Source organism: Lissotriton vulgaris, chromosome 2_1, assembly GCF_964263255.1.
Source record: "Lissotriton vulgaris chromosome 2_1, aLisVul1.2, whole genome shotgun sequence".
In the NCBI taxonomy this organism is placed as follows: Eukaryota; Metazoa; Chordata; class Amphibia; order Caudata; family Salamandridae; genus Lissotriton; species Lissotriton vulgaris.
In genome coordinates this window covers 65339326-65363538 of record NC_141687.1, presented here as the reverse complement: position 1 = coordinate 65363538, position 24213 = coordinate 65339326, and the positions used below count along the sequence as shown (strand labels likewise).

General features: G+C 43.4%; 1 protein-coding gene across 2 annotated transcripts; it reads right to left on the bottom strand.

Annotated features, from left to right (window-relative positions):
- Window positions 1–1071: 1071 nt before the first annotated feature.
- Window positions 1072–22431, bottom strand: CXCR2 (C-X-C motif chemokine receptor 2). Of its 2 annotated transcripts, none has more exons than XM_086954478.1 (2): window positions 22352–22431; window positions 1072–2535 (listed from the first exon to the last, which is right to left on the bottom strand). In XM_086954478.1, exons 1-2 carry the CDS (start codon window positions 22365–22367, stop codon window positions 1454–1456), a joined length of 1098 nt encoding a protein of 365 aa, XP_086810604.1. In that variant the 5' UTR covers window positions 22368–22431; the 3' UTR covers window positions 1072–1453. The 2 variants fall into 2 exon arrangements, with proteins under 2 accessions (XP_086810604.1, XP_086810605.1); XM_086954479.1 differs by having other exon boundaries at window positions 1088–2535; window positions 22332–22408.
- Window positions 22432–24213: the final 1782 nt, after the last annotated feature.

The following is a 24213-nucleotide window of genomic DNA, read 5'->3' as shown; positions in this document are numbered from 1 at the left end:
TTTATTCTGGCTGATCATCAGGCTATAGCACCCAGAATAATGCTGCAGTGGCCTGTCAGGTTGTGCTCCAGCGGCGGAGCCGGCCCAAGCACACAGACTGGCCTAATCTATCTTAAAATGAAAGCAAGTCTGCTATCTGGCTTCCATTACAGGCCCATGGCAATGGCAGGTTGCCCTCTTTGACTAGCCAACCGTAGTGTTAACCATGGTGATCCCTGAAAGAAAAGAAAACACCACAAATAGATCAAACCTGAGAGGCAATAGTACCTGTGCCCATGGAGGATATTACAAGGGGCGTAGCTTAAGGTTTTTTGGGGTGTGTTACACCCCCAATTAATGCATTTTTTGATAAATAGTTGGGTACAGGTGCTTTCAGTTGGGTTTGGTGAAGTGTCTGTCGGATTTCACCAGTAACTGTTTATACATACAGAAAAAAACGCCCACGCTCTCGCACTCTCTGTTTTTAAAGTCCTCAATATTATTAGTTATTTAACAAAATATTGTGTTTTCTCTCATAGTGCCCCTATTAATCCACATTCCTCTCCTTTTCCATTGCCCCATAGGCCCCTTTCATGTACTTTGCTTGTCCTATAATGTATTTAAACATTATATGCCAGCCCGGTTGTCAGAAAGTCTGAAGCTCCCATCCCCCAATCTCAGTGGCCAAGCTACGCCCCTGGATATTGGTTAGTGTTTTTTCCATCCCCTTTAAGTGGTCTTTCTTTGTAAATTACAAAAGGGTTCACATGTATGTCATATCATCACAGCATGCTGGGTCAGCCATATGTTTATGTTTTTTTCTCCCTCAAAGGAGCTCTTCCTATGAAGGTGGAAATTACTTATGAGACAAAGGTCATCTGGAAGGGTGGGCATATTTCAAGTTAGTGGCCGGCCACTGCTGGGAAGCAGGGATGCTGGTTCCACCGTCCAGACTCACTGCAGCTTGCCAAACTATAAGTGATACCTTTAATGATTTCTCACGGCTCCATTTTTCATTGTTATGTCATTGTATCCTAGTTTGAATTTTTTATGGCATTAATGGTTAGACATGTATATTTTTTAAGGAAACCTTTTTTTAATTTTTTTTACATATATACATTTACATTGCAGTGCATTGGCAGGAAGAATGTCTTCTTTTGTACATCACAGGGGAATGTCTTTGCCACCAACCATTTCAAATATAGGTACATTCTAAGTAATGGTCCATTATTTTTTGGGCAATTTCAAATCATAGTCCATGAGTGAAAGAAAATACCACAGTGACATAGATATCTTTGGAAAGTAGGGGCCCTGAAACCAGGCACTGTAGAACATTTGAATTGATATTCAGTGCGATCGTTAACTGATATGCGGCATCGAGTGCTTGTCGACTCTAATATATTACAGTGGTCACACTGACATGTCTCATCAAGCTGTGTTCATAACCTCCAGCGTATTAGACCCCATTTTGCAGCTACATTGTGGTGCTGGTGAGTCCAGAGGTGGACATGTTGGATGAACTGCGACCATACCTAGACAAGAATGTCTTGCTGAGCATGCCGCGGTTTGCCAAAATCCTGAGAAAGCTGTTCCTAAACTTCTGGCCAATGAAGGCATAGAGAATGGGGTTGATACAACTGTGCATGAAGCCAAACATCTCCGTCACAGATATGGCAGTCTCAACCTGAGACCTCCTCTCGCATGTTTCGACAATTATGCGGCTCCGCATAAGGGAGTCAATGAAGAAAGTGAGGTTGTAGGGCAGCCAACAGAAGAGGAAGGCCAAGACCACCGCGAAGATGACCTTCATGGCTCTGATTTTCTGGTTGCTCTTGGTCTGGCAAAGCGTTTTAATAGTAGAACCGTAGCAGAAGAGCATGACGAGCAGAGGGAGGAAGAACCCAAAGATATGGCGGCTGATCCGTAGTATGATCCTCCATCGGTCAGTGTCATCAGAGCCCAGATTCTCGTAACAGACCAAGCCATTCCTTGGAGTTTTAAAATCTGTGCGGAAGATGAGAAGAGGCACAGACAACAAGAAGGAGACTATCCAGATCCCCAGGCAGATAAATTTGACCAGGTGCCTCTTCTGCATGGCTGCCTCAGTGGCGCGAACAATGGCAAGATATCGATCGATACTGATGCACGCCAGAAGAAGGATCCCACTGTAGAAGTTGACCTCTTGCAGCCCAGAGATAGCCTTGCACATGGCGGTCCCAAACACCCACTCTGTTGCTCTATAGACCGCCCAGAAAGGCAGAGTGATGGCAAACAACAGATCTGCAATGGCCAAGTGCAAGAGGTAAACATCCGTGGACGACCGCTTCTGGCGGTTATAGCCGATCACAAAGACCACAAGAGAGTTTCCCACCAGGCTGAGGAAGAAAACCAGCCAATAAACAACGACCACCAATTTCCTGCTTAGGTGCCAGGGATCACTGCAGGGAGCCGTGTCTGAGCTTGGGATGATCGTGTTGTAGTCACTTGCATTAAACAGGTCCTCGAAATCTGAAGCATCGAAGATCAGCGACATTTTGGGGATCTTGTGTTGGCTTCCTGAAAAAATACAAGGGACACAGAGTGAGCACCAGTTTACAGCAGTTGTCTCATTGAAAAACATTTGTTCCCATTCTACACATCTATGCGACAAGACCATAGATAAACTACAGCATCATTTTGATGTAGAGTCATTTTCTACAGTCTGCTGTCCTCACCTCCCTTCAAAGCCCAGGTATGATGGCTGGTGCCTGATTGTGATGCCTCCTTTCTAGGCAGTGTTTATGTGTTCCCAGTTTCCAGATTGCCTGCTGTGGTTGAGGAGGACAAGGAGGCATAATTAACCAGAGCAGGAAGAGGAAGGGAAAGCATTTGCCGTCTAACTGGGTAAAAGGCCTGTGAGAGAAATATATTAAGCCGGTATCTAGAATGATGCTCCTGGAAGCCTTGGGATTGAGGACAAATGCCTCCATGCTAGTGCCATCTACTGAGCATCTGGCTGAAAAGATGACGCACTGTATTGACGAACATGGACCTGAATGTCCAAGGTTCAGATGCTAGTGGGGCCATTCAACCTTTCATCACAAGGAGTGTAATTTAGTTGGTAATAGTAATATCTGTAACTAGTAGAAATCCCACTTGACATATTACCCACTACTTTCAATTGAATTACGATGGGTGAATTTTTCAATTAATCGAGTCTCTTATTGAGGGTTAATGACTTTTTCATGCTTTGCCTACTCCTTACTTCAAGATGTTTTTCAAAAGAAATAACAAACTTTGTGAGTTTTATAAACTTTGTGGCATATGTATCAAAGAGCTGTGTCACCCTTGCCCCATGCAATGGGCACAAGAGAGACGCAACCCTTAAGGTAGATTTATCGAGCCATGCAAGGTCATCTGAGTGGCTTGATGAATCTAGAGTAATGCAAACCAGCACAATTCACTGCATTGAATTGCTCTGCCCTGGGAAAGTGATCCATGGGCGCTGCGGTACTCTGCCGTGGGAAGGCATTCCATGGGCGTTGTGTGGGTGTTCTATCGCGTTCACCCATGGATTTTGGGGCATTCCTATATTTACCATAACTGGTACACCTGGGAATGCGTCAAAATGCAGTGCATCCCCAGGGGAGGCGTAACAAGGAGAAACATCTTTATTTCTCCTCATATTTCCTCATTCTGAAGCACACATAGGAAGAGGACAATGACTCCGTGGATTGTTTTTGTGCAGGAAGGCATCCCTTTTTGCACAAAAACAATCCTGCTTACAAAGCAGGCACTCTTGCATCATAGTGCAATGGTGTCTGCATTGGCGCCAGGCAGCACATTGTGAGCCAGTGCAGTGAAAAGAAAGGAATGGGCCATATAATGCTAAAGCAGCATATGCCCTCCCCTTCCCAAGTGGCTTGCTGTGATGCATGATTACTTTGACAAATATGCCCCTTAATGAAGTTTTAAAACACATATATAAAAAAAATATGATGGTAGGTTTACATTAGACAAAAGATATGTAAAACCCAATTTAGTTTTTTGGGCAAACTTTTGTGCACACTTGGCAACTTTCTAAAAAGCAAACCTTGCAAAATTCACATAAAAACTGTGCAGAATTTTTCAGTCCATACACACAGGAGAAAATGTACCAACACTTTGCAGCAGGTTTGTATCACAAAAATGACGCAAACCCAACGAAAAATGTTTTTTTTGTGATTTACTACCCAATGCAAATCCTGATTTGGAAAGTTGCCTAAAGTAAGGCAAAGTAGCTTTATGCGCTACTTTGCATGAAGGGGGCTTTCTATGCATGGAACATAGAAGTTTCCACGCAACAGCCCCTGGGCTTTGACGTAAATTCCTATGTACTAACATAGGTAGATGAGACTTTGCACCAAAATGTTATGCCTCCACGAGTCAGGCATCACATTGATAAATGTATTCATTTTCCCATACATTTCATGCCTTGCATATATGCTGCACAAAAGAGTGTGAAAAGTATTAATGTATAGTTTTTGAGCTGGAAAGCTACCCTTCCATTATAAAACCTATGCTTGACAGAACACACACACCCTTGCACTATGGGGCAATTGTTTGTGTGCTGACACTTTGCAGCCTTAAATGGTCCAGGAAAAGTAGTGCCATATCTTCGTAGATATGGAGCTGTTTTTCCTCTCACCATTGGATGGAATGTAGCGCACTAACATTGGTTGCTGTGCTGTATTGCGCCACATTTTAGTAAATTCCCCTCAAATGTATACAAGGAACAGGTCAAATTTTCCAATAAGCAACCTTGTATGATTTAAACCTTAAATGCCAATAGATGGATTGGACACCTGAGTTCTTGTCCCACTGTCTTGCATGATCCAGGAAAAATGTTATCCTCCTGTACTTTAACTGCCCTGTTGGCAAAATCTATACGTGCTTAGAAATGGGGTTTATGCAGATACTAAATGCAGTACAGATAAACAGTACAATAAGATTAAGGCTTCCTGTTTTCCAGTTTTACTGATTTTTACAGATAAATACAGACAGAAATCCATTTATTTTCTTGTCTGTATTTATTTTTAAATGTGGATAAAAACGTAAATTGGTGTGCTTTTTGGGTGATTCTAAATACACTCTCCCATGACTGCCAAGCCAATAACTGTGTTTTATAGGAATGGGGTGAAAAAAGAAAGGAATTTTAGTAAAGAGGCTTAAACAGCAGTAGCTGTGCACAAGGCTGGTGCTGAAAGGTGCATTTTTTTTATTTAAGTGCATTGATTTATCTTTTGCAGGTGTTCATGTCACCGAAACGTGGCAGGCATTCAAGCATGACTGCATATTTATTGGTTAAACAAATGCCGAAATATACCAGCTTCAACGTTATTTCTTTCACAAAACTCATAATAAATATGGATAAATACAGATAACGTTGACAAAAAAGAAATATGGATAAATACAGATGGAAATATCAAAAAATAAATACCATAAAACCGGGAGCCCTAGATAAGATATAAACAAACATTCCGCCTGCTTCAGATCCCACATAATGAAGGATGTTAATTTTATTTAATGATCTAGAAAGGAATCCCACTCCAAAATCAATGGCCATGACCAAGAAAGACTTGAGGACACAAGTTGGACTAGAGTCACTTACCGGTGTTAGTAAGGCAGACCCTGCCAGGTTTGAAAGAGGTGCTCCTCCCAAGATGACCCAGAGAATGACAAGTAACCAGTGCACCGGGTTCAAGGACCGGAGCTGCGTTGTCTACAGGGGTTTGCTATTAGAGCATCTTCTGACTTATGAGGGCTGCCTGCTGAGTGCTCAGTTTGGGATGAGATGACGCCTGAGGGAGTGTGACCTCAGTCCATCACAGTGACACTGATCCAGGTCTATTGAGGATTATCAGTGCCTTCCTTGCCACCTCAAGCTTGCCACCTCTTTTCTACAGAAAGGAACTAAAGGCCATCTCTTGAAGATGCTGCTATTGGTCCACACTGATTTACCGCCTAGTACCTCTAGCCACACCCCTCCTGGTGGGCTCCACTCTACCCACATTCTGTACTAATGCACCCAAATGAGAATTATTCCTCCATGGGCTGTCCCGCTCCGGTGCTCTTCGGAGCTCTGCTGCTTCTAAACCAGATGTGGGGTGTGGTCTATAAACAAACTTATTCACATTCTTGCATACATATAAGCATTCCAAATGGTTTTATCAGATCACCCAGGGATCTCAAATTTATCACTCCTAAATTTAAAGAAAATTGAAAACTGGTGGCAGATCTTCAAGAGTTCAAGTCTCTTCTCATTAGAGTGCCTTAGTTTTAAAACCAATGGCTTAACGCTGGATTTTTCATTTAGTAAAAATACAACCACAGGGATTACATCACATCATTTTTAGTGACAGCCCATACCTTATGCTTGGAATAAGTTGGACTGAGAGGACATTGTGTACGCTTCTCCCCTCACCCGCCCACCAGCGCATGCATGACTCAGACAAACACGTAAAACCTTTCGACACCCTGAACTGACTGTGCCACGTGCCCAAGGTGGAGAAGTTCCATCTCACAGAGGCCTTCCGTGAAGCTCTTGGTCAATTCTCCATTTCCCCTTTGCCCGGTAACCGCACAGTGGCAAACACAGCGCCACGTCCCCCGACATGCTCGTCCAGGCACATTTAAAAAGTGAAGCATACACTAGGACTAAAAATCATTTTTTGACAACTGAAAAGTCTAAGAAAGCAGATCACAGCATTGTTTAGGTAAAGTGTGATCCTTCAGTCCAGGAAGACTGGATACACTCAGATTTTCATACCCGCTTGGTATTTCAAAGAATGCCCTTACAATTCATTGTATATGTGAATCGGGCCGGTTGCAACCAGAAAAGTGCTTTGTGCATCTGGCCCGAAGAGTGTTATGATGTGATACTGAATTGTAATATACTTCATATACCCTCATAAATCACACCTTTCTATTCTTTTGCTTGTAGTCTTACACATCCAATCGTATTGGGACTAATTGGCGAATTAAGAGCTACTAAACTCCAGGGGGTCAGGCCACCCCTATTACTACCAGCCACCTACCCCTCCTGGGCTTTAAGCGTGCAGGGCAGTGCAGGGAAAAAAGCCTGGACATTGGCCCTGCCAGGGCCCCTACAGACAGCAGTTACACCTTCTTCCCTGTAAATCCTCTTCAAATTCACTGACAGAGGTGGGTAATGATCAAAGGAAGAAAAGAGTGATGCTCGAATGCTGTAATTGATGACAATATTCATGACTGCACTGGGGGTCGGAGTGAGGGGTCCCAGTGGGGGGTGGGAGGGGCTGTCACACTGTTCCCAGGATGCACCCTGCCTCTACTCTATCCCAGTTCACAAGTGCACCAAGAGAGACACTTGGATATAAAAGATCTCATGTTCTAAATGAAGATAAACAATTTCTATGTAAAAGTGATTAAAATATGCTAGAGAATATCTAGAGACTAGACATTACTGAAACATACGGTGCACCTATTTTAAGGTCAAAGCAGGAAAGGAAAACAACATGTGCAGAACACCCATTAGATGTAAGGTGTTTTAGAGGAGTGTGAATAACGACACTAGTAATGACCATGCAAAGCACAGAACACAACATTTTAAGACACTTTCAACTAGGCATTAATTACTAGCCCCTCACTAGCACCCACGTTTTTGGCTTTAGAAGAATAGAAGTTTGTGGTCGGCTGCAGGGATTCAAAGAGTACTGCCATTTAAAGGGCTGACTTTGTGTGTATATGTTGTGCTGGACAGGTGTGTGTCGAGGATCAAACTGCAGATTTGCCTTTTTAAATGGTGGTTTTCCAACTGACAGGCTGGGAGAGGGAGAAGGGTAGTGAGAGCGACCGGGAAATATTGATTGCCAAAGATTACACCATCATAAGAAAAGGAAAGCCGGGCACAGAACTCTGGTCTTCTAGGGCCAAATTTATGAAGCGTAGTGTTTTCAGTTGCCAAAAAGCACATTTTTGCGATTTGCTATTTGGCGGACGCAAACACTAATGTGCAAAAATGTGTTTTACACTTTAAGGGGCCCATTATGATGTCGGGCGGATTGCCTCCGCCAGGCTGGCGGTGGCCACCGCCGGCCTGGAGGAGGCAATCCGCCCGACATGCATGTCCTGATTCCCCCCCGCCAGATTAGGATGGCGGAGGGGACAGCGGCGGACGGAAAGACCGTCCGCCGCTTTACCGCCGCGGTCGCCCTGCGACCGCGGCAGTGATAGAACAATATGGTGGCGGTGTCCAATGGACACCGCCAGCCATATTATGATGGCTAAATTCAGGGGCCTTTCCGCGGCGGCAATGCCGCCACGGAAAGGCAGGCGGTGATTGCAGCGGGGCCCCCCTGCGGGGTCCCCAGATGATGCCAGTGTTGGGGGTGCACATGGGGGGTACCTATGGTACCCCCCCCCATATTTGCATATGCAAAGCGGCAGGCACCGTGCAGTGCCTGCCGCTTTGCATATGCAAATGCGTGCTGAAATGTTTATCATTGTGGCGGGCGGTGCAGAGTGCACCGCCCGCCACAATGATAAACATGTAGGATGTGCCCGCCTCTGTGGCGGGCACATCCTAATTCCATCTACGGGACCCCCGCCCTTATGGCGGCCGGTCCCGTTCTCCGTTAGGGTTGCGGGCGGACAAAGTCCGCCCGCAATCCTAATGTGCCCCTAAGTGTTTCCCAGTGGGTCACAAATAGACCAACCTCATGAATAATAATGAGGTAGGTCTCAGTTTGCGACCCATTGGGAATCGCAAAAATCACAGGGATGGTGGGATGCTGGGGGTCAGCTGACCACCGTGTCTGGAATTGCTTTTAAACAAGGGAATATATATATATATTTAAGTTAGCCTGTTTTCCCTAAAGAAAAAACGGGATGCCTCTAAAAAGAAAAAAATGAAACATTTAAGTTCCATTTTTTAGGAGTAGCATGTGGTCCTAGAGACAAAATATATGTGTTTCCATTCTCTTAGGACCCCTTCCAATTTGCGTATGGCTTACCACAAAGTTTGAGTTGGTGTAAAGTGGAAATAATTTGTAACCGCATTTTGGTCGTAAAACATTTGTACATACCAATGCGAATCAGTATTTGGAAGGGACACCCTAAACACTCCCTTTTCAAACACCAATTTGCAAATCAGTAATAGGTTACCAAATCGCAATTTAGGGCTTTGTACTTTTGAAAACGCTTTTTTGCGTTTGTAAAGAATCGAGCCATTTGCAACCACAAAAAGGCTTTGTACATGTGGCCCTGTGTGTCGCGGAAACGTTTTTCACAAGCCCACATCAGTCCTCCCTCAAATTTAAACACTGCCTGGAGCTTTGCAATACTTTATTCTGACACGGTTTATTACTCTGAGAAAGAATCACTGTTATTTTTTATTGTGGTCACACGAGTCATCAATCAGAGATGCCCTCTTCTTCATTTCTAGCTTTGTGACTCAAAATAAAATTAGAACTTCCCGAAAGTTGCCCAAAGAGCTCACCAGACCGCAATCCTTTCACTTTTTATGGCACTCTTTCACCATAGCACATAAAATAAAAGCTAAAAAACATTACAAGAGATTAAAACACAGTACCGTTTTCAGGAAGAGTTCTGGAGCATCAGGGTGAGGGGCAGTAAGACTATAGTAGACAAATTGCATTTTTGCATCCGTAAAAAACAAGGAACATTTTTTAAAAAAAGAAAATGCCACTCTTCTTAAAATGTGTATTATGAATGCTGTTCAATACTATATACATGGGAAAAGCTATTTGTGTCTCTGCCAACCTCATGGCGTCTGTTCTTTAAAGGCTTAGCAACCCTCATCAACTTCACAAAATGTGTAAAGAGAAAAAGGGGAAAACATATCAACAAAAAAATATATTGGTAAAACAGAAAATGAGTAAAACCTTTTGTGGGTCACACCTTTGCCACCAGTCACATATTGACACAGCACATTCATTTGAAAAGCCTGTAAGATGTGCACTTTGCTTAACTGAGCTCGAAAAATAAAAACGTTTCCCACCTCTTGAGAATATCAGCATCCTTGAGCAAATAGAGGGGCAAAATACAATGGAAGGGAGTGCCGAGGAAAGGGTCAAGATGATTTGAACTACTTTTTTCCTTCTATTAATGCCAAATTACAGTAAGATTCTCACCAAATATGGTCTGTGAAATGTGTATTCGCCATAATCTTATAATGACTGATTAAGTCATTACTAAGACTGGCTTTGTGGTTGTCTGCTGGGAATTTATTAAAATAAGAAAAGCGGTCAATGTTGCTGGTATAGCGTGTGCAAAGTTTGTTACCACCTTGTTACAAGCATCTAATGTACACTTTCACATGTACGCAGACGACACCCAACTATACCTGAAATTACAATTCCCCAAAGACATCAAACTCCTGAACTCAACGCTCAGAAACACACAATCATGGCTTGCCGTTAATCACCTCAAACTCAATGCTCTGAAAACTGAGTTCCTTCTGATCTCACCTCCCGCGAAAAGCTCCCCCTCTCAAACTTGGCTTAAGCACCTTACTGCACTCAATGTCCAACCTACCATTGTGGACTCAGAGAAATCTTTAGGCATAACACTTGACACCAATCTCAACATGCAACGGCATATCAGCAAGGCAATTAAGGGGGCGAACTTCCAAATCAATACTTTGAGGAAACTTAAACCCTTCCTCCCAGCCAAGGACCTCCAAACTGCAGTACAAGCCCTAGTCATGCCGCGCTTAGACTACGGTAGCGTCGCCCTCTGCGGACTCCCCCTTTCTACAACTGTGTGGTGATCTGCATTGTTATCATTTCATCACTCTATCTGGTGATGTCATCCACTGAGGATTCCTCCCGAGTGTTCCCTGTTTGGCAGTTTGATCCTGAAAGTTGACACTATCATTGAAAAACATCACGTCCAATTACTTGTAGACACCGGTGCTTGCATCACTATTGTTTCCCTCGACAAATATTCTCATTTCTGGCAAGATAAGTATTTACTTCCCCCTGATGTTCTCACTGTGGCTTTTGAAGGAAGCAAAATCAATCTTTTAGGTTATTTCTGGGCTGAAATTTCCATCTTTGGCAAATTTATTAAAGGGAAGGTTTATGTTGCCAAGCGAGGCATCAATGTCCTTGGTCTCATACATCAGGCAGAATTTGGTATTACTATTAAACCTGGTTTACCCAACCCTGTATTTATTGAAGGGTGCAATCTTCCTTGTTCTACTTCTTCTTTTTCTGTCCCTGTATGCAACATTCTGAATGGCGAATTGTGGGAGCGCAAATATGAAAAAATCTTTGAAGATCGCCTGGGTAAGATCACTAATTTCCAGCATTTTATCAAAGTCAAAGATTGCATTACCCCGGTCGAACACAAACTCAGAAATGTCCCACTCAGTATTAGAGAGGATTTGTCCAAACATCTTAAATCACTATGCGAACAAGAAATTATTGAAAAAGTAGAATCAACATTATGGCTTTCTCCCATTGTACTTGCTAGGAAAAGGTCTGGTGACCTTAGGATGTGTGTGGATTTACGCAGTCTTAATGAGGCTATTTGGGTCGATGGCTTTCCCCTTCCTCGTATTGAGGATTTAATAGCAAAGGTAGGATCTTCTACCTGGTTGAATTGCATCCTCTCTCATGACACCTCACCGCTTTTGTAACACCAGATGGTGTATTCCAATTTCGTCGCCTTCCTTTTGGGTTGGCCTCTGCCGCCGCTGTTTTCCAGCGTATCATGTCCGAAATGTTTGAGGAACTCTCTAACGTAGTCGTTTTTCAAGATGATATTCTTATATATACCCAAACTGAGAGCGAGCATGACAAAGTTATTGACCGAGTCTTTAACATTCTAGAACAAAGAGGTGTAACTCTACAGAAGAGTAAGTGTGTTTTCAAAACCAGAGAGGTAGAATATCTGGGTCACAACATTTCTGAGAGTGGCATCAAGCCCAGATCAGGTCTGGTCAAAAGCATCATTGAAGCTCCTGCCCCTTCTAACAAAGAACAACTTTTGTCCTTTCTTGGTCTTTGTGAGTTTTATTCGAAATTCATGAGAGACTATGCCAAGACCACTGAATGCTTTAGACTTTTATTTAAAAAAGGTGCCACCTTCAGCTGGTCTGATGAGTGTGAAAAAGGCTTTCAGCTCATTAAAGAGTACATCACTAATGCTCCTGCTCTTCAACCTTTTAATGGCAATAGAGAAACTGTAGTCACTGTCGATGCTTGTGAATATGGCTTAGGAGCTGTTCTCTCACAATTGGCTCACGGTAAGGAATTTACTGTGGGATTTGCCTCCAGGACTATCCGTCCTGTTGAAAGGAAATATTCGGTTATAGAGAAAGAACTGCTAGCTTGCGCTTGGAGTGTTGAGAAATTCAAATCTTACCTATGGGGCAGACCGTTCATTCTTCAAACTGACCATCGACCTCTTGTCAACATTTTGTCAGGCAGAAATATCAATCGCACTACTGCACGGTTGGCTAGACTTTCCACCAAATTATTAGAATTCAACTTCAAAGCTGTCCACATCCCTGGTGGTAAAAACAAACGGGCAGACTGTTTGTCCAGATTACCCATACAAGAACCTGATGAAAATGATTGGGAAACTGAGATTGAGGAGTGTTTTGTGGCCAATATTTCCCAAAATTCAATTTCTTTCGCTGAAAGTGATTGGATCAAAGCAGTTGAAAATGATGCTGTTCTCAAGGATGTAACTTCTTTCATACAAAAAGGTTGGCCCAAAGAAAAATCTCTTTCTCCCGAACTTCAAATCTATTGGAAAATTAACTCAGAACTTTCTTTGGAAAATGGCAACATTGTTAGGGGTGATAAATTCATTCCCCCTTCTGTTTACCGAGAGAAAATTATTGCTGATGCCCATTCTGGACATCTAGGAGCCACTATTACCAAGAGAAATGTCAGATCGAATTTTTGGTGGCCAAAAATGGACAATCAAATTGTGGAAGCCATCAAACTTTGTACACGTTGCAACATCAGTGACAAAGTTCTTATATTAGAAGGTGTTTGTGATTCCGTTGTTCCCCCACCTGTTAGAGCTTGGCAAAAAATTGGTCTGGACTTTCTAGGTCCATTTCATGTTCTTCCCAACAATTCCAAATACTTCCTGGTTCTTGTTGATCACCTTTCTAGGTGGGTCGAAGTTGAACCTATCAATGTTCCCAACTCTAAGAGTGTCATTGATTGTTTAAGCAAAATCTTCCTGAGGGAGGGTTGTCCGGAAGAAATTCTCACTGTCAACGGGGTACAATTCATTTCTAAGGAAATGGGTGTTTTTCTTAATAATTGCTGTATTAAACATACCAGAACTCCGTTGTATCATCCCCAGAGCAATGGTAAAACCGAGAGGTTTAATAGGGTTATTGTTGAGTGCGTGCAAGCTGCTTTCAGGTCAAATAACTGTATCTTCCAAGCTGTAAAAGATCTTATATGGTCTTATCGGATTTCCCCCCATGTTGCCACGGGCTTCTCTCCTTTTGAACTGATGAGAGGAAGGAAAGCTTGCTCCCAGGCTTTCCCCTTTTGGATGGTCAAAAGTTTCCACCGGGGCTATGGCTTGGAAGAGGTGTGGGAATGCGCTAATAAAAAATCTTCCAGTTCACTGCCTTGCAATGTGGAATTAGGTAAGAAGTCTTTTCACAGTATTCATGCTGGCGATTGGGTCAGAATTAAGAATCCTGTCACGGTTAAGAAAGGTTTTTCAAAATTTCTTGATTCTCAACAAGTTGTGGAAGTTCGCAAGAATGCTGTCAAATTGTCAAATGGCAATTGGTGGAGCACTTCTCGTGTTGCTAAAGATCCTTCCCTTGCAACTGCTCCTTCATCCAATGTCAATGTTGGTAATGGCTTAAAGAAAAGTTCAAATGTAAACGTTGGTAATGGTTTAAGGAAAAGCTCAAGAACAGGCCTAAGAAACTTCATGGTTATATCTGATTTGCTTTTCATTGTTATTTTACTGTGTTTTCAGGACTGTTTAATTTCATGATTACATCTGATTTGCTTTTCATTGTTATTTTACTGTGTTTTCAGGACTGTTTAATTTCATGATTACATCTGATTTGCTTTTCATTGTTATTTTACTGTGTTTTCAGGACTGTTTTTTTTTCTCTCTTTAAAAAGGGGGGAGGTGTGTGGTGATCTGCATTGTTATCATTTCATCACTCTATCTGGTGATGTCATCCACTGAGGATTCCTCCCGAGTGTTCCCTGTTTGGCAGTTGCAGCTGCTGTGTCTTCCCCTCAAGCTGGACGGCTCTCTTCTCCTGAATAAATCCCAAACTACAATCTCCTGCCTCCGCCTCATCTTTACAAACTGCCCCCCTGAGAGCCTCTTTGAACGCTGCAGCGAGACTTATCACTGGATCTAAAAAACACTCTCATATTTACCCTGACCTAAAATCCTTGAACTGGCTGCCTTTTGAAGCCAGAATACAGCTGAAAATTGTGTGCATGACTCAAAGAGCTATACACCACAGAACACCCGGTTACCTCACTCAGAAGCTGACAATTTCTGGTGGCTCAAGAAACACAAGAAGCACAAATAATCTCCTTCTGAAACCTCGCAGATTCCGGAAGGAAAAAACATATAAGCGCTCCTTCTCAGGAATGGCACCCAGGATCTGGAATTCACTCCCTCCAGAAACAAGACTTATCACCTCCACTACATTCTTTAAGAAAGAAGTGAAAGCTATCCTCATGGCTAAATTCACCTGAACATGTACCTAACTTTGGAACTTTTTGAGGCTCCTGACTACTTGTAATATTCGTTTTTCAGACTGTTTATTTGTATTATTGGTTTAACCGATTGTTTATGCTCCCTCTTGTATCTACCCTATTTTGCTACTCATTTACTACCTTCAACTATCCCTCGCTCAAAAGCTTGTTATTTGCTCTCTTGTTTCTCCTACCCCTTGTTGTAAAGCGCTCTGATATCTGCAAAGATCTTGTTCGCGCTATAAAAAACTCTCAAAATAAAAATAAAATAAAAATAAAGTAAAAAAAAAAAATCTTCTCTAGAGGTGATTTATGGCGTTTTCTCATTTTGCTGTTCCCATAGGTTGTGAAGGATCAAGGTGAATTTAGGGACATATTATCAAGAAACCGCGTTAAAATTATCGCCGCTTTAGCGGCAGGAAACTGCCGCTAAAGCGGCGATAATGTGCTTGATAATATGCCCTTGGGCATTCCAATAGAAGCCCATGTTTTGGTGTGAACCTGGGCTTCTATTGGAATTCTCAAGGGCATATTATCAAGCCCATTATCGCCGATTTAGCGGCAGTTTCCTGCGGCGATAATTTTAACGCTGTTCTTGATAATATGCCCCTTAGTTGTTTGTATATCTAGCTCAGTTTCCCTCTCATTGAACCTAGCCAGACTGGAAAATGAATGCAGGCTGAATATTTACCTCCAAGGTTAACTTCCACAAAGCTTTTTAGAAAATGGTTGCAAAATTATACTCTGCAAGTAAACTATTGGTGGCCCAGCAGCAGCTCACAGCAGTGTTACTGCGATGCATATCTTATGCGAAGCTTCTTTGTTAATGTTAAATAAGGAAATGTGTGACATAAATTGTCGCTGTGGGAAGAGGAGTTAGCCTAACGGCTAGGCCGGTCGGCCTCGAATCTGGGGAACTGGGTTCGAATCTCTGCAATGATGCTGAACATCCTGTGATTCTGGGCAAATCACTTAATTTCCCTGCAGCCTAACAATAAAATGAATGTGTCCTCATGTAATGCAACTGGTGCTATGTAAAGCGCTCTGAAACCCGATTCGGGTCTAGTTCGCGCTATATAAAACTCTGTAAAAGAAAAAAAAAGTTCTCATGTACAAGAGGAAAAGTGAGAAAAGTTACGAAGATGCAGAATTTTCAAATAACTTTGCTGAAAAAGCTACCTCTACCTGCCAATAGTGAAAAGGCAGAGCTCTTAAGTACCTGAGAAAATGTGGAAATCTTGACCCTCATTTCTTATTCCTTTGAAGCTTTCATCATTCGCACTGTGTGAAAAGTTGCAAATGTTTCCTCTATAACTTAATTATGTTTGAAAAAAGTTGGTTTTGAGAGGAAAAAAACACTAACAATCACATTGATCAGAAAATTCTCTAGCAAAAATGTTTGCAGAACAATATATTCACGGAAATGTTTTGCACACATTTCAGTAAACTATGGTGAAACAACTCGTGGCAAGAAATATATAGAACCTAGCTTCTTGGTTCTGCACTGATGTACTGACATTTTCCATATTTAATTATATTGAGAATCAAACTGACAGTTCGTACCACTGAATCAGAATGGTTATGGTCACTAAAGAACTCTCACCATGCAACCTTGTATTACTCATGACATTGAACAGGGGTGGCTCCTCCGTAATGGCGGAGGAGCACAGCCTCACTTGTCAGAGCCAGTAACAGAAAAATAAAATGATATGAAACAATATCACTTTTATTTTTCTGTCACTGGCTCTGATATTAATGCAGGGTGGGACCGGGCCATGACTGGCATGTGGTGGGCACTTAGAAGTGCGCATGTATGTTTGGCTGGCCGTCCTAGGACGGACAAACATACATGAGCACTTCTATTTCTCCAACCCAGCTGTGTTCACAGCTGGGTTGAGAAAAAGCCACAGGCTACACAGCAGTGTCTCAGCGGCAGACCAATTACTCTCCCAGGATTGGCTGAGCAGCCTCTGCCTTCCCAGAGGCTGCTGGGAGAGCTCCGTGGCGGCATTCAGCGTCTGAGGCTGCCCAAAAGGTATGTTTTTAGGACAATTATTTTCTCTTCCCTGTAACCCCTCCACACTATCCCCACCCCAACCACTCCACCTCACCCCTCCACCCCACCCCCTGCCTGTCTCCCCACCCCACTTTCCGCCACTGACGTTGAACAATTTTCATTGGCAAACAAATGGAGTCTTTCATGAAATTAAAATTGTCTGATCATTGTCTTATCAAAAGGTATACCAACTGTGTCAATTTACCTGTCTGAATTTGTGTAAAGATCCTGTTATTAAGGGGACAACAGCTAAGCCACATTTAATTCAAAATGTTTGGAGGGGCCAGTTCCAAAATCCCGAAGATGAACAATTGGTCCTAGAATGAAGTAATGAAACTACTTATTCAGGCTTAAAACAACTATTGATCAGGAGCTTTATAAACTATTTTTCATGATGATGAATCACTTCAAAAGTAAAATCATTGCTCCTGAAGTCTTACTCGTCACCATTGCTTACTCTTGTTACCATTGTACCTCTTCCCAAGACCCTGAGGTGATCCATGTTATTCTGGGACAAATCTCCTATTCTTAGGCCAGTGTTAGTCTGAGATCATACCTTATACTTAGACCAGTGTTATTCTGAGACCATACTCTTATACTTAGACCAGTGTTATTCTGAGACCATATTCCTATTCTTAGATCAGTGTATTCTGAGACCATACTATTACTCTTAGACCATTGTTACAGTTAGACCACAATCTTACTCTTAAACCAGTGCTATTCTGAGACCATACACACCTATCCATGGATAAGAGTTATTCTGAGGGCATACTCTTATTCTCAGACCAGTGTTATTCTGGGAGAGCATACTCTCACTCTTAGATCAGTGTTATTCTGAGAGAGCCTACTCTAACCCTCAAACCAGTGGAATTCTGAGACTATACTCTTTATTCTTAGACCAGTGTAATTCTAAGACCATACTCTTATTCTTGGACCAGTGTGATTCTAATACCATACTCTTATTCTTGGACCAGGGTAATTCTAAAACCATACTCTTATTCTTGGACCAGGGTAATTCTAAAACCATACTCTTATTCTTGGACCAGGGTAATTCTAAAACCATACTCTTATTCTTGGACCAGGGTAATTCTAAAACCATACTCTTATTCTTGGACCAGGGTAATTCTAAAACCATACTCTTATTCTTGGACCAGTGTAATTCTAAGACCATACTCTTATTCTTGGACCAGTGTGATTCTAATACCATACTCTTATTCTTGGACCAGGGTAATTCTAAAACCATAATCCTGTTCTTGGACCAGTGTAATTCTAAAACCATAATCCTGTTCTTGGACCAGTGTAATTCTAATACCTTACTCTTATTCTTGGACCAGTGTAATTCTAAGACCTTACTCTTATTTTTGGACCAGTGTGATTCTAATACCATACTCTTATTCTTGGACCAGGGTAATTCTAAAACCATAATCCTGTTCTTGGACCAGTGTAATTCTAAAACCATAATCCTGTTCTTGGACCAGTGTAATTCTAAGACCTTACTCTTATTCTTGGACCAGTGTAATTCTAAGACCTTACTCTTATTTTTGGACCAGTGTGATTCTAATACCATACTCTTATTCTTGGACCAGGGTAATTCTAAAACCATAATCCTGTTCTTGGACCAGTGTTATTGGTGAATACATCATTGGGCCATCCGAAGGCTGCCAGTGACATGTGGGCGTGTTCGCCTCGCCTTGAAAGGGATGTAAAGGTTGCCCCTACTGCCTTAATATGAATCCTGCAGGACAAAATAATTACCAAAAAAGTGACTCAAGCCCTGTTCTGAAGCAATCCAGCTGTTGGAAGCCAGGATGCAGGATTCACTTTGGTGAGCTGCCATGAGCAGCACCAGATTAAAATATCCCTTGTGGTCTCTGGTACAGTCTGAAATGTGCTGAGGCCTGCGCGAATCTAGTTTCATTTCCTGGTGATGCAAACACAGATGTCTTTCCCAGCACCCTTTAATATTAATAGGAAGAGAAAACTATACTAGGACTGTAGAGGGGGTGGGGTCTATATGATGAAGCTTAAACAAATGCCAGAGGGTTGCCATACATAATTTGATGTAACATTGTAAAATAAATAATGAAATAAAAGGAATACCAAAATCTTTAAAATAAAAGCAAAACCAAAATTAGTCAAGAATTTTCGAAAGACAAAGAAAGAACAATGAAGGACTAAACAAAATGAAAGAGTGCCAAGTCTCTGAATGAATTTCAGCTCCTGGAAGGCTAACTTAAAGAAGCCGGTTTAGAGGGCCTTGCAGGCGGCCATCAGCGGCCGTACCTGGCCGAGCTGATTGTGAAGTGACCCCCACAATCAAGGGGTGCCTGAGGATAAGATGCGATCAGATAATATAGCTTTTGCAAGAGAGATTGAGGCAGATTAGGTAAACGCATTTAAGTTTAAAACTCGGGTGCAAGGGTGGTTGTAGCGGGGTTCTTCCATCTTAAAAGGTTTGCTCAGATTTCCCTGTGTCTCTCTTTCCAGCACAGGGTGCAGGGGTTCCTGGTGCTGGTGATATTGGGGTGAGATTATGCTTGCAGGGTATTTCTTCACTTCCCTGAGGGCTTGCTGTTAAGGCTCCAGAAATGACAGCATGCAGCGGCTCAGGAGCTCATGCACTTAAGGGTGTGGGGGGGGGGGGAGGGGCACGTATCCCCAGCACTGGCGACCCTTCAATGACTCCCTGTCAAAAGACTGGTTGTTTTCAGACCACTCACTATTTCATCAGGCTTTATAAAGATCCCATATTGAAGAGTGACCCGTTCGGGTGGTTACACAGATCCCTGAACTCTCAAATTCGTTCCTTTGTGGACTCTGTACTTTAAAAAGCGTAAGTCGAGGTGGCCAGACCGTCCCAGTGCCGCCCTTGAAGGCTTGGAATAGGCTGTCTCTTGCCTAAGGTCAAAAAGATCACCTTAAATTCTATAAACTGCTCAAAAGCTCTCTTACAAGCCACTTAACCTGCAAAACACACATGGTCTAGTCTTTCTTCGTTAGGTGACTAAGCACTTCAGAGCGCCAAGAAGGATCCTGTAGGTGCTGTACACATGCATTATCGTACCACTGCTGCTGTGTGCTACCTTGCAGTGTCGGTGCGGTTTATTGCAGTTATCTATTTAGTACCCTATTGCGCGGAGGCGCTGGAACTATTTAAACCCGGTGAAGAGTCGGCTCTGTGCTTGGGTGAGCTTTGTGCCACTGCCCCTTGCCCATGCCACCCCAAGCAGACGTGTGCCCAGCGCCTGCCCTATAGAGGGCAGAGAGAAAGGACGCATTCACCAGCACCAAGGCACCGTAACACATCTGAGCAGGTGATCAGAGCAGACCGCAACAGGACAGACCATAGTCTGTGAACTCAAACCCTGGTCAACCTCAAAACGTGCCCGCCCATGAGTCCTTTGGTAAAACGTTTGGTCCCTTGGTAAGCACAGTTTTAAACGTAACTTTCTAGCGAATAATAGATGGGAAGCCTGGATTTTTTTCAGTGCTTAATTTGAGCCGGTGGCAGCCACCGGCACTCATTTTTTAGGACTTTCATTTATTTTTCCTCATCCAACATTTCCCGAGAGGAAGAGAGGGAAAACGCACAACTGAGAAAGAAAGAGAAAGACGGGAAAACCCTGATGGGCGCTCATTACCGCCGTTTAGCAACAGGCAGAGGTATCACTCCCTTTGTCTCGCTGGCCAGACCATTAATGTGTGCACATACTGGGGGGGGGGGGGCTGAGTAGAAGTGGCCTAACTTTTACCTCCCCTCTCCCCTCCTGAAGTTGTTTTATAAGTAGTGATTTGAGGAAAGGCATTATGCAAATGTGGGCCGGTTTTTTTGGTTTTTTTTGCGTGCCCGGGCCGATTTTCAATCCCAATCCAACCCTGGAGTGTCAGGAAGACAGTCAACGAGGCCTGAGGTGGATTCCATAGGATGCAGCCTTGGTATTATGTGCACCGGTGCCTGCTGCGGGCTTCTGATTTAAGCTATGGGCACCGGCACTTAACCTTCTACAAATTAAGCACTGTACTGCATATAACTGAAATGTTTATTATGGATGTGCTACGGTCCAGTGACGCCATCATGGAGTTCTGATGATATTCACGACTGCTTGACCTCCTCCCTAATGGCCTATCGTGATATCACACCGGACAACAGCATTACCGAGTCATAGGTCACGTCACTTCTGAATTTTTCGCTGTGCATTTTCTATAATTGTCCCCAACGAGCTCCAGAGACATGATAAAGGAAGTACCCCCTGAATGTCGAACCCAAAATATCGGTAGGGCAGAAATAGAGGAGAAAAAATCGAAAAAAGATATCGACCGGTAAGTGAGGATGTTCTATGCAGAAGTCCACGTGTATATATAAGTATTTGGTACGAACATATGTCGTCAAGTCACGCAGATGTGGAGATAGAAATAGTAAATCTAAACATCCTCATGTGCATTTACCCTTCGATATTGTCCCCTCGATATCCGTTCTTCGATTAGGGTGTCGGGCGGGTGTTCAGTAGCGCAGCCAGGCAAATCGCAAACGCAACTGTTTGCAACTTGCACGTTTGCAGAGGTTCCAGATGGCATAATGTGAACTTGAGACGTCATGCATTTTTTATATGGACGAGTGGCAGAGTCTTATCATATGGGGGGATCGATTAATTATTGTTTTATTTCAAAGAGTACGTGCATTGGGTATCAAATGTAAAGATTCAATTACGTTTCTTTAAATTAAATGATGTGGTTTCGTTCATTTGCGTATTGTGGAGAACACTTATAGACAAACATTAAAAAAGAACTGGAAGACAATCCGAGAAGCTTTTGCAGCGCTAATGAGCAAGAACATTATTCAAAAATAGGGGAGGCTACTTTTATGACTTTCTCAGAGTGGCTGAGTTAGTCCAGTGGCTCCAGACCACAGTTTTACTTTGATAGTCGCACCTTCAGTGGTCCTAGAGAGGGGCCCAGGCACATGCACTTACTGCTCTATGACGCGCCACGGAAAGACCACTCAGTCTAATATGAATGTCTCCTGCCCAGCCCCACCGGCCCATGAGGACATCTCACTAGTGTCTATTACCAGGTGCCTCCTTCAAGTAGTAAACGTGCACCAGGCAGTGTTCAAGCCAAGGTAGAGAGTGTGAAGGAAAGAAGCGAGAGAGAAGGGGGAGTGCGAGGGAGAGAGGCGATAAACAGAAGATGGTGAGATGAAAGAAGGAGTGAAAAATTAGGAGGAAATCAGAGGGCACAGAAGAGAGCGGAAAGGAGAGCAACCGAGAGACATGGAAAAAGTGGAGAGGGAGAGACAGAGTAAGAGAAGACAGTGAGAAGAAACTGCCAAATGGATATAGAGAGAGTGGAATGAAAGAGATAGAGATAGAAATTGAGCGAGGGAGGAAATGAAAGGAGAAAAGCATAAAGAGAAGAAAGAGAGAGAGAAAGAGAAGGGCGAGAGAGAAAGAGAGATGGGGAGAACAGAGTAAAACAGGAGGAGTAGAATAAACAAGTTCCGTGCAATACGAAAGGGAGGAGTAGGGCAGGGCGGGAAGCGCGCTCCCTTCTTTGAGACTGACCGTTCAAGCCGTGTCCTCACCTGGCGTGGCTGCCATCCGTCTCCCGCGCCCCCCTCGTGCCGTCTGAGGTCCGCGGCCTCCTCTTACAGCGCAAAGGATGAGAGGCTGGAATGAGGAACCCCCCGTTGCACAACCTCCATTTCAAGGGTGCCCCGTTTAGGGAAGCGGAGGCCTCCGTGGGACCTCTGTGCGCAGCGCACGAGCCAGCTCAGAAATAAACAAGAGATTATACAGAAGTTTCAACATCTGTGGGCCCCTGAGGTCCAGAAACTGACCTTGAGGCGACAAAATCTGAGCAGATGGCCCCCACTTCATTAGGCATACGTCACAGGTCCCCAAATCATGATGAAAGAGGGCGGGGCTTCCAACCACCCTGCCTGTTACTGTGGTCGCCAAGCAAATTTGCTCATTGCAATGTCAGATATTCATAGAAATGTTTGATGGAGGGGATTAACATACCGCCCTCAAAGATGCCGCCCTCTAGCCCTCTCTATACCTGGCCTGAGTCCTGATATCCGGTCGGGATTTTAGAATGATTGATAAACAGGCACATAATATCCCTTGATATTTGTAATGTTATCCGGCGTTGTCCCCAATGGTTGATCTTCGTGCCGCGCAGGGTGTCGAATAAAAGGGTATCTGGCGCGTCTGCCAGGCAGTTATGGGCCAGGCACCATTTTTACAATATTGTAATTGTAATTTATAAAGCGCATGATCACCCAGAGATCTCTAAGCGCTGTGTAGAGGGTGCACCTGAGCCAGAAGGAGCTGCTTAGATGTTGCCTCAAGCATCTAAGAAGAGCAGCGTCTTCCGCTTCTTCCTGAATGGCAGGAGATTTACTTCTTTGCGAAGGTTTGTCGGGAGCTGTTCCACACCTGGGGGATAGATGTCGAGAACGCTCTCCCGCCCATGGAGGACAGGTTGAAGCGGGGGCATACCAGAAAGTTGGCTATACGGCCTCAGAGTCCTCATTTCTGCGCCACGTGCAGCAAGAACACAAACACCACATTGGCGACGAGGCCGGTGCCTGAGCCGCGCCATCGCCCGCATTGAGTGTCCGATTCGCAAAGGTAAACTGAGAAGAAAGTCTACCTTTATGACTTTTTGTAATCACTAACAGCATTTACGAGTAGTAAAGTTAGACTTTTATCTCAGTTAAACTTGAGTTTTGGCCTCAGTTAAACTTAAGACCAGAACTTACAGTTCAACTGAGACCAAAGTCTAACATTACTACTCATAAATGCCCTTTGTTCATACCAAAAGTCCTAAAGTTAGACTTTCGTCTCAGGTTACCTTTGTGAATCGGGACCATTAACTCTTGCCCGTCCAACACTGTAGCGGCTGCCCGTTGCTACCTGAGTTGGCAGTGCGCATGCCACTCTAATTCGTTCTGCCCACACAGCCCAGACATGCCAAGATCCTCAGCCAGAGGGGAGGCCCAAATCTGGAGCCCTGCCGTCAGCTCCACCTACCTGCCTGCCTCCAACAATGCACTGCGAGGGTGACCAACAGACATGGATGCAAGTTCTGGACAGGACTGTAAACAATTACAGGACAAAGAGTCAAAATTCCGGACAAAAATTCAGGACAAAGAGTCAAAATTCAGGACAAAAGGTCAGTTTAACAGACGTATCCAAGGAGAGGCCATACCCCACTATTGTGTCAATGCATTTATTTACTATTTTCTACATAGCACTATATATTCACTATGGTCTTGATTGCCTCTAGGTATACCACATTCAGTTGGCACATTATGTCCTTATTCAATATTAAATTAAGTTGAGTACAGTGTTAAGTACATCAGTCCTATCCAGATTTACTCCAACTTTCTTCGGGAGAAAGCAACAGCAACATTTTGATTATCAGCCAGATTCATCATTG